The sequence below is a fragment of the Oncorhynchus mykiss genome, chromosome 16 (assembly GCF_013265735.2).
Source record: "Oncorhynchus mykiss isolate Arlee chromosome 16, USDA_OmykA_1.1, whole genome shotgun sequence".
Classification (NCBI taxonomy): Eukaryota; Metazoa; Chordata; class Actinopteri; order Salmoniformes; family Salmonidae; genus Oncorhynchus; species Oncorhynchus mykiss.
Window position 1 is genome coordinate 20,454,364 of NC_048580.1, and position 16,213 is coordinate 20,470,576.

At 41.1% G+C, this 16,213-nt stretch overlaps 1 protein-coding gene across 1 annotated transcript; it reads right to left on the bottom strand.

Moving 5' to 3' along the window:
* Positions 1 to 6,760: 6,760 nt before the first annotated feature.
* Positions 6,761 to 15,202, bottom strand: LOC110491577. The gene is made up of 7 exons (XM_021565126.2): positions 14,935 to 15,202; positions 11,116 to 11,154; positions 10,472 to 10,693; positions 9,887 to 10,177; positions 7,979 to 8,473; positions 7,578 to 7,700; positions 6,761 to 7,435 (listed from the first exon to the last, which is right to left on the bottom strand). Exons 1-7 carry the CDS (start codon positions 14,966 to 14,968, stop codon positions 6,924 to 6,926), a joined length of 1,716 nt encoding a protein of 571 aa, XP_021420801.2. The 5' UTR covers positions 14,969 to 15,202; the 3' UTR covers positions 6,761 to 6,923.
* Between the last annotated feature and the right edge of the window lie 1,011 nt (positions 15,203 to 16,213).

The following is a 16,213-nucleotide window of genomic DNA, read 5'->3' on the forward strand; positions in this document are numbered from 1 at the left end:
GATGACAAAGCAAAAACAGTTTTTTGGACATTTTTGGAAATGTATTTCAAATAAAAAAACGTATATAAGTATTCAGACCCTTTACTCAGTACTTTGTTGAAGCACTATTGGCAACGATTACAGCCTTGAGTCATCTTGGGTATGACACTACAAGCTTGGCACACCTGTATTTGGGGAGTTTATCCCATTCCTCTCTGCAGATCCTCTCAAGCTCTGTCAGGTTAGATGTCGCTGCACAGCTATTTTCAGGTCTCTCCAGAGATGTTTGAAACGGGTTCAGGTCCAGGCTCTGGCTGGGCCACTCAAGGACATTCAGAGACTTGTCCCAAAGTCACTCCTGCATTGTCTTGGCTCTGTGCTTAGGGTCTTTGTCCTGTTGGAAGGTTTGCCTTCGCCCCCCCCCCCCCCCCCCCCCCCAGTCTGTGGTCCTGAGCGCTCCGGAGCAGGTTTTCATCAAGGATCTCGCTGTACTTTGCTCCGTTCATCTTTCCCTCCCAGTCCCTGCCTCTGAAAAACATCCCCACAGCATGATGCTGCCACCACCACCATGCTTCACCGTAGGGATGGTGCCAGGTTTCCTCCAGACATGACGCTTGGCATTCAGGCCAAAGAGTTCAATCTTGGTCTCATCAGACCAGAGAATCTTGTTTCTCATGGTCTGAAAGTCCTTTAGGTGCCCTTTGGCAAACTCCAAGAGGGCTGTCATGTGCCTTTTACTGAGGAGTGGCTTCCGTCTGGCCTGATTGGTGGAGTGCTGCAGAGATGGTTGTTCTTCTGGAAGGTTCTCCCATCTCCACAGAGGTACTCTGGAGCGCTGTCAGAGTGACCATCAGGTTCTTGGTCACCTCCCTGACCAAGGCCCATGTCCCCTGCTTGCTCAGTTTGGCCAGGCAGCCAGCTCTAGGAAGAGTCTTGGTGGTTCAAATCTTATTCCATTTAAGAATGATGGAGGCCACTGTGTTCTTGGGCACCTTCAAAGCTGCAGAAATGTTTTGGTACCCTTACCCAGATCTGTTCCTCGACACAATCCTTTCTCGGAGCTCGATGGATAATTCCTTCCTGCCTCATGGTTTTTGCTTTGACATGCACTGTCAACTGTGGGACCTTATATAGACAGGTGTGTGCCTTTCCAAATGATTTCCTATCTATTTAATTTATCACAGGTGGACTCCAGTCAAGTTGTAGAAACGGCTCAAGGATGATCAATGGAAACAGGATGCACCTGAGCTCAATTTCAAGTCTCATAGCAAAGGGTCTGAATACTTCTGCAAATAGTTTTTGTTTTTTTATAAACTTTCTAAAATCTCTAAAAACCTGCTTCGTCATTATGGGGTATTGTGCGTAGATTGATTAGGATTTTGTTTATTTAATCCATTTTAGAATGAGGCTGCAACGTAGCTAAATGTGTAAAAAGGGAAGGTGTCTGAATACTTTCTGAATGCACTCTATGTGAGTGTGTTTTGTGTTTGTGCCCCGTATGTGTGACAGGCTCTCTAAGAGTATTTTAGGGCACCAAAGCTTCTATGTCGATAGTGGTATTACACCTCTTATTGAAGAGTTTTTTTTGGGGGGCCTAGTTTGGTTACTTTCATCAACAGTGTGTTTATTATAACCCACCATGTGGGTTGTCAGTCTGGTTTTATTTCATAATGAGTATGAGCCTGATTTTTGTGACAGTTTTTGTTACACTATCAGTAGATGTAGCTACAACTGATGGCCATGTATGTCGTCACTATCTGGCGGCTAACGTCCTTGAAAGCTAAATTAATCAATTCATGATAATGTTCACTTTTAAGAAAAAATATATTACTTGTGCCAATAAAGCACAGGATTCTGTGCTGTAACATTGGTTTGCTTAATCTGGTGAAAGGCAGTTTTAAAATTCAAAGTTATTGACTTGCATACTGGTCACAATGAAGTATCTTTAGTCCGTTCAGTGTTGCTTCCACAGTGTCACTTCGATAAGCACACTTTTACAGTCTATCATGTCAACGAAGTGTATATATATATTAGGCCTAACCTGTCTGCCTGGTTGAAAATGATTGTCAATTGAGATGGGAAGAGAAGGATGAGAAGAATAGTTGCTTCAAAGACCAACACAGCATCTCCATCCAATCCAAGCTCTACAAAATACAGTGAAGAAGTACAGTATATGGTACATATTTCACATATATTTGTTGGACTCTTCAGGACTTTTCGGATCTGTTTTACGTCATATATGGCTGTATATATGGAACGTGTTTTGGCAAAGGAACATTCACAATCGCGTAAAACGCAAAAAAGTCTGCATTCCATATATACTGTATTCTCCACCTCCAATAGTCTGGAAGTTATTGTACTGTAGCATTGTATCGGTTTCCACTTTGTCTGGACGGTCACGCTTGATATAGTGCAGTGTCAGTGCGCTCTCACTGAAGAAGCTGTTTGCTTGCACCAAGGAGCCTAAAACCCACGCACGCCAGCCTGTGCCCGCCATCGCGAAGCAATAACACACCGAGGGAGAGAGACCACGGTGTCGTGATCCCAACGAGCACCCACCACGACCCTATCAATCACTCATTCGAACCAATCAAATAGTGACTGCTTTGAAGGGCAAAATGGTGCATGAAGCTATGTACCAGTCGATTGCTGACAGTGCATGTCAACCATGGGATTGATGGAGCCCCAGGCTCCCTCTCCTGCAGGGCCGTGTTCATTAGGCACCAAACGGGGAAAAAACCCAGATTGAAACAGGGAGTAACTACCTGGACTTATCCTACAAGAAATGCTCATTCTTGCGCCCTAATGAACACGACCCTGGTGTTCATACAGAGCAGAGAAGGGGAACTGAGATCTCTCTCCTATGGAGGAATATCTCTCTCTTCAATTCCTTCCTTTATATTGTAGCCTGCACTGGATTTTTACTACTTAGAAACATCTGTAGGCTAGTGATTTTTACGCACTTAGTCGAAAAGCAATAAATAATGTTTTATGTATGTCACTGTACAGAAATAATAATTGTACTGGTAAGCGTTGTGAGTTGTTTAGTGAGCCAAATATAAAACCCATGTTTTCATTGGTAGAGCAGAGAGGTGTGTCACTAGGATCAAACACATACTGTATGTCAAAACCTTGAAGGTATTTGAGGTGCCCTTGATTTAAACAAGCAAACTAACTCAAGAGCAGCTCAAGTATTTAACAGTTTTTTATTTGTATTTGACCCAGGTCCGATGCTTTGACTGGAGAATTTGCTTCAGTCCATATGGAGATACTGTAAACAATCAAAAATAAAAAATCACATTCCAGGAAAATAGGAATAATAACTGTTAGGGATTTTCCTGTTGTCTTTTTGAATGTTTGTTTATTTTCTTTTTGTTTGGTTCTTTCCTGTAAAATGTACAATTGTATATGTTCAAAAACATATTAATGTGAAAAAATATGGTGAAAAAAAAGCTAGAGTACAATGTTATTATTACTATATTATTCATATTATTATTATTACTACTACTATCAACATTATTACAAATGATTATTTTTTAACATTACATTATATTTTCTCTGTGAGCCTGTTCAGGTTTGTATGTGAATGTGAATCGTGAAATGACCTTTAAACAAATGCTTAATGAACAAACTGTATATTACACAAAGCCTCTGCTTCCCACTCTGTCAGCCCACAACTTTCCCTTCTTCACCCCCTGCTTTCCTCTCCCTCTGGTTTGGCTGCTAACGGGCAAAGAACCCTTCTCTCCAGATGCGAGGTGTCGTATTACTAATACGCTCCACCTATTTATTCTCCATCTATTGATCGCTGGGCTAGAGATAATGTCAGGGAGAAATAAAGATTTTGATGGGATCTGAAAGAGGCCGTTGCCATTGTCCAGGGAGCGAGTGTACACTTTTAGAAAAAAAGGTGTTATCTAGAACCTAAAAGGTTTATTCGCCTGTCCCTATAGGATAACCCTTTAAATAACTCTATTGGTTCCATGTAGAACCCTTTTGGTTCCAGGTAGAACCCTTTTGAGTTCCATGTAGAACCCTTTCCAAAAAAGGTTTACATGGAACCAAAAAGGGTTCTCCTATGGGGACAGCCGAAGAACCCTTTTGGATACCTTTTTTCCAAGATTGTAGGGTCTATGTCGTCATGTCAGAAAATAGTTTTCGACACTGGTCATATGGGACAGGACTCTCTCTCTCCCTGTTTGTTTCTCTCTCTCTCTTTCTCCCTTCCTCTCTTGTCGTTGTCTAACATCAGGGAGAGATAATCTCTTTGCCCGACAGAGAGAGAAAAGGAGGGGGGAAGGGAGAGCCATTGGTAAGTGATATCAGACAACGGTACTTTAATACGACACCTGAATTCTAACTGCACTCTGTATTCTCTTGGCATTTCTCTGTTAGGGGTTGAGGGGAGAGAGACTGGGAGTGAGGCAGGAGGGAGGAAAGAGAAGCTGTCAGGTTAGCTGAGGTCTCTCTCTGACACGCAGCGCCGGGCTGAGGAGCTTCCTGGAGGGAACAGTGGGTTTGGCAAATTAAAGTCAAGATGGATGAGTGTGGTGCAGGAGGATTCCTCCTCTGCCCGCCCAGCACTGCTCACTCAGCTTCCCTCTCAGTGGTTTTTCTTGGGTCAAAGCTACTGGCTTCAAGGTTGTTAAGAGCAAGGTCCGTTTTTACAAAGCATGATGCTGATTAGGATCAGTTTTGCCTTCAATCATAATGAATAAGATTACATGGACAGGGGGTAGCTGATCTTAGATAAACACATCCACTCTTAGATGCTTTGTGAATACAGGCCCAAAACAGTAACCAGTTGTAGACCGTGTTAATTACCCATCCATCTTGTCTAGTGCTATTAAACTCTGCTTCTCATTCCATTGTTCTCAAACCTTATTTTAATATTATAAAATATTAACCTGTAGCACGCGCTCCAGCAGGTATATTTCACTGATCAGCCCCAAAGCCAATTCCCCCTTTGGCCGCCTTTCCTTCCAGTTATCTGCTGCCAATGACTGGAACGAACTGAAAAAATCACTTTAGCTGGAGACTCATATCTCCGTCACTAACTTTAAGCACCAGCTGTCAGAGCAGCTCACAGGTCACTGCACCTGTACATAGCCCATCTGTAAATAGCCCATCTAACTACCTCATCCCCATACTGTTATTTATTTATTTTGCACCTCAGTATCTCTACTTGCACATCTAGCACTCTAGTGTTTAATTGCTATATTGTAATTATTTTGCCACTATGGCCTAGTGCACACACTGTATATAGACTTTTTTTTATTGTATTATTGACTGTATGCTTGTTTATCCCATGTGTAACTCTGTGTTGTTGTTTGTGTCGCACTGCTTTGCTTCATCTTGGCCAGGTCGCAGTTGTCAATGAGAACTTGTTCTCAACTGGCCTACCTGGTTAAATAAAGGTGGAATAAAATAAAACATTATTATTCCAGCACAGGTGATCCTGCACCAACGTACACCAAAGTACCATGGTAAAATGATACCGATTTAATCTTGAGTGTGGGAATCAAACAACCTGATTAAACAAAACAAACAAAAAAACACGAGAATTGATTATGCTAATACTTTATTTCAGCAAACTAAATTATCATAATGATATATTACCAATGTTACACTACCGCCCACTGTAAATGACATGAATATACAGTTTGGAGTACTGCATTTAGATATCTCAGATACTGTGCAACTTAAGCATAATATGTTTTATATATTCTATTTACATTACAGACTAGGTTTAATTCGTAACCCAAAAAAGAGAAAGTGCTTAATTAATGAACAGTGCATATTTGCCTTAAAGCTCAAATGTATACAACACCAAAACATATACAAACATTTTTTGTCAAACTTTCAGTGTTGCAGTTGATATCGGTCTAAAACAATACTGAAAATGTCTAATATTACAAAGAAAAGTAAGTATTGAAATCCCTCCTTTTAAACACTTCACACATTACAGAGAAAAAGCATTATCCTACACACTAGCCCCCCCCCCCTCCCACAACCCAAAAATAAACAATTATTAATTTTTTTGGGGGGTTGGGATACCCTCCGAAGGTTGGGCATCCCAGATAACATATGTACATGTCATAAGACATTAATTATTATTATTATTTATTTTTATTTTTTTTACCCCTATTTTTTTCTCCTCAATTTCGTGATATACAATTAGTAGTTACAGTCTTGTCCCATCGCTGAAACTCCCGTACGGACTCGGGAGAGGCGATGGTCGAGAGCTATGCGTCCTCCGAAACACGACCCTGCCAAGCCGCACTGCTTCTTGACACACTGCTCGCTTAACCTGGAAGCCAGCCGCACCAATGTGTCGGAGGAAACACCGCACAACTGCCGATCGTATGCGCCCGGCCCGCCACAAGGAGTCGATAGAGCGTAATGGGACAAGGACATCCCGGGCGGCCAAACCCTCCCCTAACCCGGACGACGCTGGACCAATTGTGCGCCGCCTCTTTGGTCTCCCGGTCGCGGCCAGCTAAAACACAGCCTGGGATCGAACCTGGCTCTGTAGTGATGCCTCAAGTACTGCGATGCAGTGCCTTAGACTGCTGCACCACTCGGGAGGAATTATTTATTTTTATTACAGGAAATTAGCTTTAAAACTACAAACTGTTCTCTCAGATTCATGGCAAAATGTGTAGAATAGCAGGAAATTAGCTCTAAAACAGCAAACTTTTCTTTCAGCCTAATGGCAAAATGGGTCAAATAGCATGAGCTTAGCTATAAAACTGCCTTGCTTGGACCTTACGGGGGGCCCTGCAAAACTGCGCTACGCCACCGATCCTACACCCCACCTTTCCTCTTGTCATTACAGGACTTGCTATAGTCTCAGATTTAGGCCTACTTCTCCTCTCCCCTTTCTGCTCCCAGAGATCGGTATACCCCTCTTTAGCCTTCTCCAATGCTTCAAACTCTCCATCTCACTCTTTGCCTCCTTCTGCCCCCAAAGCATGGGACAAATCCTCAGTTCCCCCATCTTGGGACTTTTTCAATGCTTCATCTCCTCCATCCCCTCCATCCCCACCTTTCGCCCCCAAGGTGTGGTACAGATCCCCAGTTCCCTCATCTTTGGACTTTTTCAACGCTTCATACCCCCCATGCCCTCCATCCCCACCTTTCGCCCCCAAGGTGTGGTACAGATCCCCAGTTCCCCCATCTTTGGACTTTTTCAACGCTTCATACCCCCCATCCCCACCTTTCGCCGCTCCTTCCTCCAAGGTGTGGTACTCCTCCTCCTTTCCTTCTGCTTTCTTCAGCGCTTCGTACGCTCCCTCTGTTTTCTCTCCTCCTGCTGCTTGTGCTGGAGTTGTGTTCAGGGTGTCGTACTCTCCCTCTCTCTTGGTACCATGTTTTTTGTGGAGCTCCTCGTACCCCCCATCTCCTCCATCCTGCGACTTCACTGTCATCAGGGGCATATCTTGGTAAATGGCCTCTAGCAGAGAAACACAGAAAATACATGAAGAACTTTTGAATGGTAAACAATTGATGTCATGTAAAAGACTTATGTGTCATTTAAACAAACATGTATGTCTGTGCACACAAAAACACGCTGAGGATACCAGTTGTAGGCTTACCTTCCCTAGTCCTCCTCTTGCGATACATGACTATGGCTCCTATGACCAGCATAACCCCCAAGACGATCAACCCAATGGTGATCAGTAGCACATGTGTCTCTTGAGCGTCGACGTCATCTGTCACTATGAGTAAAGCAGAAAGATGATCAATGTTAGGTTTGTCCAATTCTAAAGGTTTATTAACTTTGTTTAATTTTGCTGACAAGTGTATCACTAAAAAAAAACATCATAGGCCTACTACACTGTATGATGAGTTGGCTTAAGCAGAGTTGGCTTGAGCAACTAACTTTTATGTGAATATTTCAAACTTCTATCAGGCATGTCCTTCAACAAGAATCTACTCTCATATTTTCACGCTCCAATAATATATGTTCAGGTTCTCTCATTTGTGTAGAACTCACAATGATGGATATTGCTTAGTGCAGACCTCCCGTTTTTCCACACTGCTCTGCATGCGTAACTACCAGCCGGCATGAAACCTGTGTAGCTTTCGCTGATGCCTTTAGGTAGCCACTGAGGATTGTGCTGTTTGTAGTACCAGTGATAGAAGGCGCCGTTGGGGCAGCTGGAGCATGAGCAGGACAGGCCAGCGGACTCAGAGACAACTGCCTTCATAGGGGGTGCTGAAACAATCAGTTCTTGTTGAGTTGAGTTGACTGTGTTTGGCACTCCTTTGTTGCTTCGCGTAAAGGTGGCTTGACAGCTATATACCCCCTGGTCGGACTCGGTCACATTGTTGATAACATGAGAAGAACTGGAACCGTCTTTTATCGTCTGTTTATCCTTGTAGAATATAGTGTGGCTAATTCGGTCGGTCCCCGACACAACACACCGCAGACTCAGTTTCTCCCCCAAAAGAGCAGGCCCAGGCAATATCATCATCCGTACGACCCGGTCTGGAGGAGAGATAGAAACAGAGAAGGTGGAAGAGAGGAAGTAAAAAAATGGTTATCATTTGATGCAGACATCCTGTATAGTAGCAAAGAAAATGGCTCAGGAACCCAAGATAGGTAACTGGGTGGTTAGATTTCACCAGGAGTACTTTTCCCCGGTTAGAGAGTAAGCAGATGACAAATGTCACATATTTATGGAGGACTTGTGGTTGGATATGGTAAAGGTTTGTGTGTGGTTCTGCAACAAAGGAGAGGCATCATGAGCATGTTGCATAGCATAAAAGGTCAAGGTGATTTGGATAGACCTATTAAGCCAATACATCTCAAACGCTGTGACTTAACTAGAATATACTGTACATGAAAAACAGGAAACAAACCTACTCTTAACTTGGACGCCCACAACTGGAAAGAAACCCAGGAATGGCTTGACAGGATTTAAATACAAACTAGAAAAGTACTGTTCCTGAAGAAAATTTAGTTTATAAAGATGTTAAAGAATTAGAAATAATTAGGATAGCCTGAAGATGTGAAAGCCGGTTTGGTGTCTAGCTTGAATGGTTCAAAAGTTACTGTTGGTGAGTTATTTAGTTATTCTAGTAAGTCATTTGCTATTAGACTATTTCTTGCTTTTGTTTTAATTCATGGCTCCGGAAAACAACGAGCTGGGAAAAATATTTTTAATGGCCATCCAACTCGGAATTACAAATGGACAATTCTGGCATATTTCTAGAGACTTTCCGACCTGAAGAACAATGAAATCATAATTTGACCTAACTTTTGTTGTTTAGTTCTCAGTTGTGTTGAAAGCGCCAATAGGCTACAGAATATAGCCTACTTACTTCCCAGTTAGAGCAGCTATTGCGCTGTTTGCTAACGCATTTTGTTGTTGAAGACCAAAGCCAAAGTCATTTTTGGGGGACACAAGTTCTGCTTTTTGATAATCATAGTTTCATCCATTTTTCTCCAATAAACAATGAACTCAACAAACAATAGACTTGCATGATCACGTGATTTGTTTAGACATCTTAGTTCGTTTGACATTTGGCAATGTGAAACGAAATGGAACAAATGAAAAATAATACGATGTAACAAATAATCGCACTCTGATTCGAACTATAGCTCCGGACTAGGTGTGAAAACGCCCTTGCGTCAAAGCTAGGCCTAGGCTACAACAACTTGGAGGTCTGACACAGCCTACTGTAACCATTAACACTTTGCCAAGGAGGCTATAATTCTTCCTAATCGTGGACAGACTAGGTATGTAACATAATGGTATGAGAATTTGACACAATATTTTAGTCCTGGGTTTCTAGGATCGAGATGATTAATTGCCAAAACATGAATTCGAGAGTTCATATTTATTCCACAATTCCATTGAAATTATGGAAACATTGCAGCCACCAATGGTTGTTTTACCTGAGGTCTTGATGGTGAGGGGGGTGCTCCTCAGGTTATTCTCGTCACTACACCAGTAGATGGCGACGTTGTCTTTCAGTTTGCTGGGTTGAAAGGTCAACACTTTGTGATTTTCGGTCGTCAGACTTTTCTTGAGTGTTATTCTTCCTACTCTCCCAGCCTTGTACACCCAACAGCACCATCCCTTCAGACTCTCATCCTCCTCCACCAGCAGCTCCAGGACTACTGAGCCATTTATGTTGATGACTGGCTCCCCTGACTTGAGCAACAGAGTAGCAGGTGGAAGGTACTCTGTGATGCAGTCCCAGGTGAGTCCAGAGTAGATTGTAGTGGAGTGGAAGGTTCAAAAGTAAAGTAAGGGGAGAGTTTTTTATTTATTTTTTAAGTAAGGGTTGAGGTTGAGCATGAAAACAGCATTTATATGACGCATGCATTTTGAACACAGCAATACTTGTATAAACTCTTGCCATATCTGTTAGTTTATGAATTCTCTGCTTAATTTAAACTACCCACATTTTATGCCACTGAGCTGAAACGATATGTCCATGAGGCTTAGGCATTCGGGAGTTGGCGTGGTATATTTACCTTGAACTGTGATGTTGAAGTTGTCACTCTTCTGTCCATTGTTCTCACACTGATATGAGCCGGAGTTCTTAGCGGAGACAGCCCTTATGCTCCATGTCTTGTTGGCTTGATTTTGATCCTCAACCTTGTTGAATAACCATTTTACCTTACCTATGCTGTTGTCACAACTCAGAATTATTGTATCCCCAGAGTAGACTTGCTTGAATGTGAGGACCATGGAAACTGAAAAGAGATACAGGAGAGAGAACCGTTGGAGGAGATGCTTTTTTCTCTTGGTGCAAATAGGAATTCTCACAATATTATGCTTGTCACTGCTGGCTACTGTAAATCGGAATGACAGTGAACTTGCCAACTGCAGTCTGAGGTTAGGTTTATGCTGCCACCTAGCGGTAGATTACAAGCATCAGCGTTTGAGACATCGCATTTTAGAAGAGATATGAAAGTTGCTGTAATGGCTAACGCCTTTATCACACTTTCAGAGATATTGTGCCAAATAATGGGCGGAAGCAGAAAGAAGGGGGGTCCAGGGGGAGCAGGTGGAGGCTTGGCGGGCGGACTAGGTAGATAGGCGTGTATGGTTTTTGGCTTCAAGTGAAAAATACATGTTTTTGGTTGCGTGGGGTTGTAAAACGCTGTGTACTTACCCTGGGGTTTGAGCTGACTCTTGACCACAACAGAAAACACTGTAAAAAATAAAATGAAAATTGTTTTTACATAATTCTGTACGCACTTTCCATTCTCTCTACGCTGTGGTAGCGTGTTAAACTGGGCCGGGTGAGGCGACCTATGATCCAAATGAAAGATAGGCAGAACGGAGACCCCAGAAACTGCCTTTGGTTATGCACAGTTTGAATTATCTAATGAAAAATATTGTCCACAATTAACTTTTCTGAGCCAACAACACGAGTAGCAACAGCAAAGTCAGATAACCCCAGTAGAATAGTTTGGTCAGCTTGTCGTATTCTATGTGAGAAAATAATATTCCTCTCGAGGCACATTCAAATTGCGGGTGCCACACAGGGAGAGAATGCATGCCCCGTCATTGTATAACATTCTTAATGCAGTCGTGGGAAAACACACATTTTGAAAGCAGTTTTGATGGCCACTGTTAAAAGAGGGTATCACAGAGCTTTCTTTTGTTACTTATTTCTCATTTCCAAAAGATTAGTGAACTGAACCATTTTAGAACCTGAGTTATTAGCAGGGACATGGTTTATGCTAGTTAGTCCTCGCCAATGTCGCCAACGGCGTTGAACGCTTAGGGGAGACCGGGTTTAAATGTCACACGGGTCAGCTGTAACAGGCCTACATTATATTCATAGTACATGATCCTTGGCTGAGTGACATTGGAACGTTTTTTGGGGACATTCAAGTTATCAGTATGTTGCTAATTAGCAACAAGCTAAAGTTTAGAGTTTGTGATTGCAATGGGGTAAATGCAGATGGAAAACTCTCAGCCAATGTATATATTGCCACTATCCTGCATCAGTTAGGCTACAGAAGGTGATAACGCTAACTGCTAAATAACAACTGCCTGATAATATGGACCGATATGTTCTTGGGTTTATTTCTGGAGGGGGAAATTATACTTTTGATCATTTTATTTTTTTAATGTCACCAGAACTGACCTTCTCATAGACCTTCTTTCTTTGAAATGCACATTTTGTTGCGTTACAAAGGGGGATTGAAATTGATTTAATTGTGATTTATTTCACTTTTCTACACAAAATACTTCACAATGTGTACAGTACCAGTCAAATGTTTGGCCACACCTACTCATTCCAGGGTTTGACTTTACTTTGACTATTTTCTACATTGTAGAATAATAGTGAAGACATCACAAATATGAAAAAAACATTTGCTTAACAAATCACATAATGGGTCACATGGACTCACTCTGTGTGCAATAATAGGGGTTAACATGACTACCCCATTTCTGTACCCCACACACTCAATTATGTTTAAGGTCACTCAGTGGAGTACAGAAGTTCACTCACATATTCTACCAATAAGACCATATTCGTTCGGTTTCGGGTGGTATATCAATACACCCATTCACTAGTAGGATACAGGCATCCTTCCTAAAATTAAAATTGACCTCAGCAAAATCAGCATGGAGGACAATAACCTAAAACACAAGGCCAAATCTTCACTGGAGCTGCTTACCAAGAAGACGGTTAATATCTATTTCCAGTTTTACTTAAAGCTGCTTGTAAATCTATGGCAAGATTTGACAAAGCATGATGAATTAAAAAAATTACAAAAATGGACAAATATTGTACAATACAGGTGTGCAAAGCTCTTGAGACTTACAAAAAAAGGATCACAGCTGTAATCACTGGCAAAAGTATTTTTCAAAACAATAAAATGTGAAGAAATCCAAGGGGGGTAAATGCTTATTATGGGCACTGTAAATGTATTTGGCAAATAAAGGTGATTCTGATTCTAATAAATATTGTAACGCTGGTTGTAGTTTAATATATCTTATAGCTCCCCATATTATTGATGCACTCTTATTTATCCTTTTGGATATCCATTATCATGTCTTATTCAAAAGATTATTCATTTATAAATGTAGTTCTATCTTATAGAGTTTGGAAAATACCCCGTATCCATCTGGTACTAAAATGCGCAACTGTGGACACATGCAGCGTGATAGAATGTTTCTTGTCCAAACGGCAGACTACCTTTTTAAATGGAATGTGTAATTCAGGGCCTAGAAATGAATAATACATGTAGAATCAACTCCAGAAGTAATTACGAGGCCATTTTAAAGATCAACTTTAAAGGCACTTTATAGAGAGGAACCGGGAGATATGAGTCCTTCCATCATTGGTGTAAGTCATGTATCTCCCCTCTGCTTGCGATGCGCAGGTTCACTCATAACCCGCATTCCCCGTGATTATATCCGTGGGGTGGGAGGGTTAAGGGTCATTAAATCTTGTGTGGATGACGAGCGGGTAGGGGGTGCGGGTTGAATAAAGAGAAAACAATGCATAAAAAAATCCAGAAATGTATAATTCTTGTGCAATTCATATCTATAGTCTACATTGAGTGTTTTCTTTCATTTGTATCTGCCTTGAGTGCATAAGCCTAAGCTTTAGGGCCTAACTACGTGCGTCAAATACACGCCAATTGACAAAATGCTTTTGGGAACTTGGGCAGAAAAAGTTAACGTCGATCCACTGAGGCAAAAGGACAATGTCGGAGTTGAATTCAATAAGAGAAAAGCTGTGAAATGTAGATTTGAAAATTAAAAGAAGGGAGGGCCGTAACAGTAGCCGAATGTTTGGGAAATATGTGATGATTATGAGGCGCTATACAAATTTTAGTCAAAAGATGTGGACTTCAAATATGGCATGTCAAGAGAACTGTATTGTTCAGATGGGTTAAATGGAATAGTAACTGAAGTTTAATGTGTTTCCATTGCATTTTCAACTCTGGATTTTTTTTCCACTAAACCTGTTGCGATAAATAGCATACTTGCACACTGGTTTGGGAACATGCTGTATAGACAACAGGTAGCAGACAGTGGATAGGGTAGGATATACCATGAGATATATATATATTTTTTTTATCCTTAAAAAAAAAATTTGCCAGCCAAGCTCCGATCATCATGTCACCAGCATCATTCACATGATAGCCTACCCTCTATTTATTGAACATTTGCACAAAGCTCATCAGCATGCACTTAATCACCATAAGTTATGAAGTTATGAAATAAGTTATTAAGGTCATAATAACTTATTCCATCTGCCTATAAACTCTGCATGCTTTTCAATGACGTGGTAGGCTACAACATCATCGTGTGATTCCAAGCTTACTGCTACATGATGGTTTTTCTATCAACCATCACGTCACCAGAATAAGACCCTAATAAACTGCATGCTTTCTCAAGTAGTAGTGGTAGGACCACACAGCATATCCTCGCGTAACTCCAAGTTTACTTTGATATGATAGTTATTGTATCAATATTTGTGCGTTAAGGCTTTTCCCCCACCAATTCTCGCATAATACATTTTACAGACCCAAACTGATCCAATACCGAGAAAATGACCTGTCATAACTATTTTTTTTATGCATCAGGTCATTAATCTGAATTAAATGGTTGGATGCAAACCTTGTTACTGACTCATATCCATTTTTTTTATCTAAACTAGTTATTTTCTCAAAAACCGCAAAAAAAACACCCTTAAATGCCTTTGAGTAGGCGACTGTCATTCACCCTCTTGTCATTTAAAGTTATCATTATTTAATCTTTACATTTGAATTCAACCCAAGGAGTCTACAAATCCACAGAAAAAGTGCACACAATTCATAATTCCAGTTATATAGTATATATTTAGTCATAATATAAACTGAACATTTTGTTGGTCATAATATAACAGAAAAACAATTGTATGCAGAGTTAAACAGAGCAGAAGACTGGTAGCATCATTCATTGGTGGAGATGGGGGGCTTACCTGCCAATATCAGGAAAAGGTATGTCATTCCCATCGCTGTTCAGTATGCCTACTTAAGATCTGCACATCAGGGAAATGACTGGGTGACTAACAATGAGAGGACAGTGAATGGAGAACACATAGCACGGGGCTGTGCTAAAGACAGAACAATGTTGAGGAAGTTGAGACTTGGAAGACACCCAAAATATTTTTGTTTTGATTGATTTTAGTAGAACATTCCCGAACAAACTTCTGCACGCTGGCTTTCTTGTTTGTTCCACGGTATTTTCATTGTTCTCTAAAAGCAGGGGTTCCCAAACTTTTTCACTCAGGCCCCCCTTCCAGCATTGGGGAACATCCCGCGCCCCCCTGCGCACGTGCTCCACTTCTATTTCTATGGGCATGAGCACTGTTCATGACACAAACTGTTCACACCCCTCTTGTTGGCGGAGATAACATTTTGCAGGTTTAAAGCTAATTTCATGCAATTATACACATTTTGTCATGGGGTGCAGAGAAAATTAAGCAGTTTTAAAGCGAATTTCCTGCTATTATACACATTTTGCCGTGCCTTATATGTGTTCATGTGATATTTGAGTGACTCAAACATTACAACAAAATCAATGGGCTGAAAAATAAACCTAGCTAAAAAGCATTAGCTGACATGAACTAGTTGATCTGTACATTTCTGAGTTATATAATAGCTCTGAGGTCTGCAATGACTGACATGACAAGAGAAACTGCTGGTGCACTACCCAATTCATTATATAGTCTTTGAAATGAATTATATACACCCGTTGATTATTGAAGAACATAACGAATAACCAACCACCTCATGGACTTATTTCAACTGTCATATCCCACCAGAACCCAAAATATAAGCTTGATCTACTTCAATGTTTGTAAACAACGTAAATGTAAGCAAACACTGAATGGACTCATAACAATGGTTAAAACTATTCTTTTGATATCATGGATGGTCAGTCATCCAGGGCTTTCTTTTGTTACTTACTTCTCATATCCAAAATATTAGTGAACTGAACCATTTTAGAACCTGAGTTATTAGCAGGGACATGGTTTATGCCAGTTAGTCCTCGCCAATGGCGTTGAACGCTTAGGGGAGACCGGGTTTAAATGTAACACGGGTCAGCTGTAACAGGTAGGCCTACATTATATTCATAGTACATGATCCTTGCCTGAGTGACATTGGAACGTTTTTTGGGGGACATTCAAGTCATGCCTATGTTGCTAACTAGCAACAAGCTAATGTTTAGAGTTTGTGATTTAGAAAATGATTAGC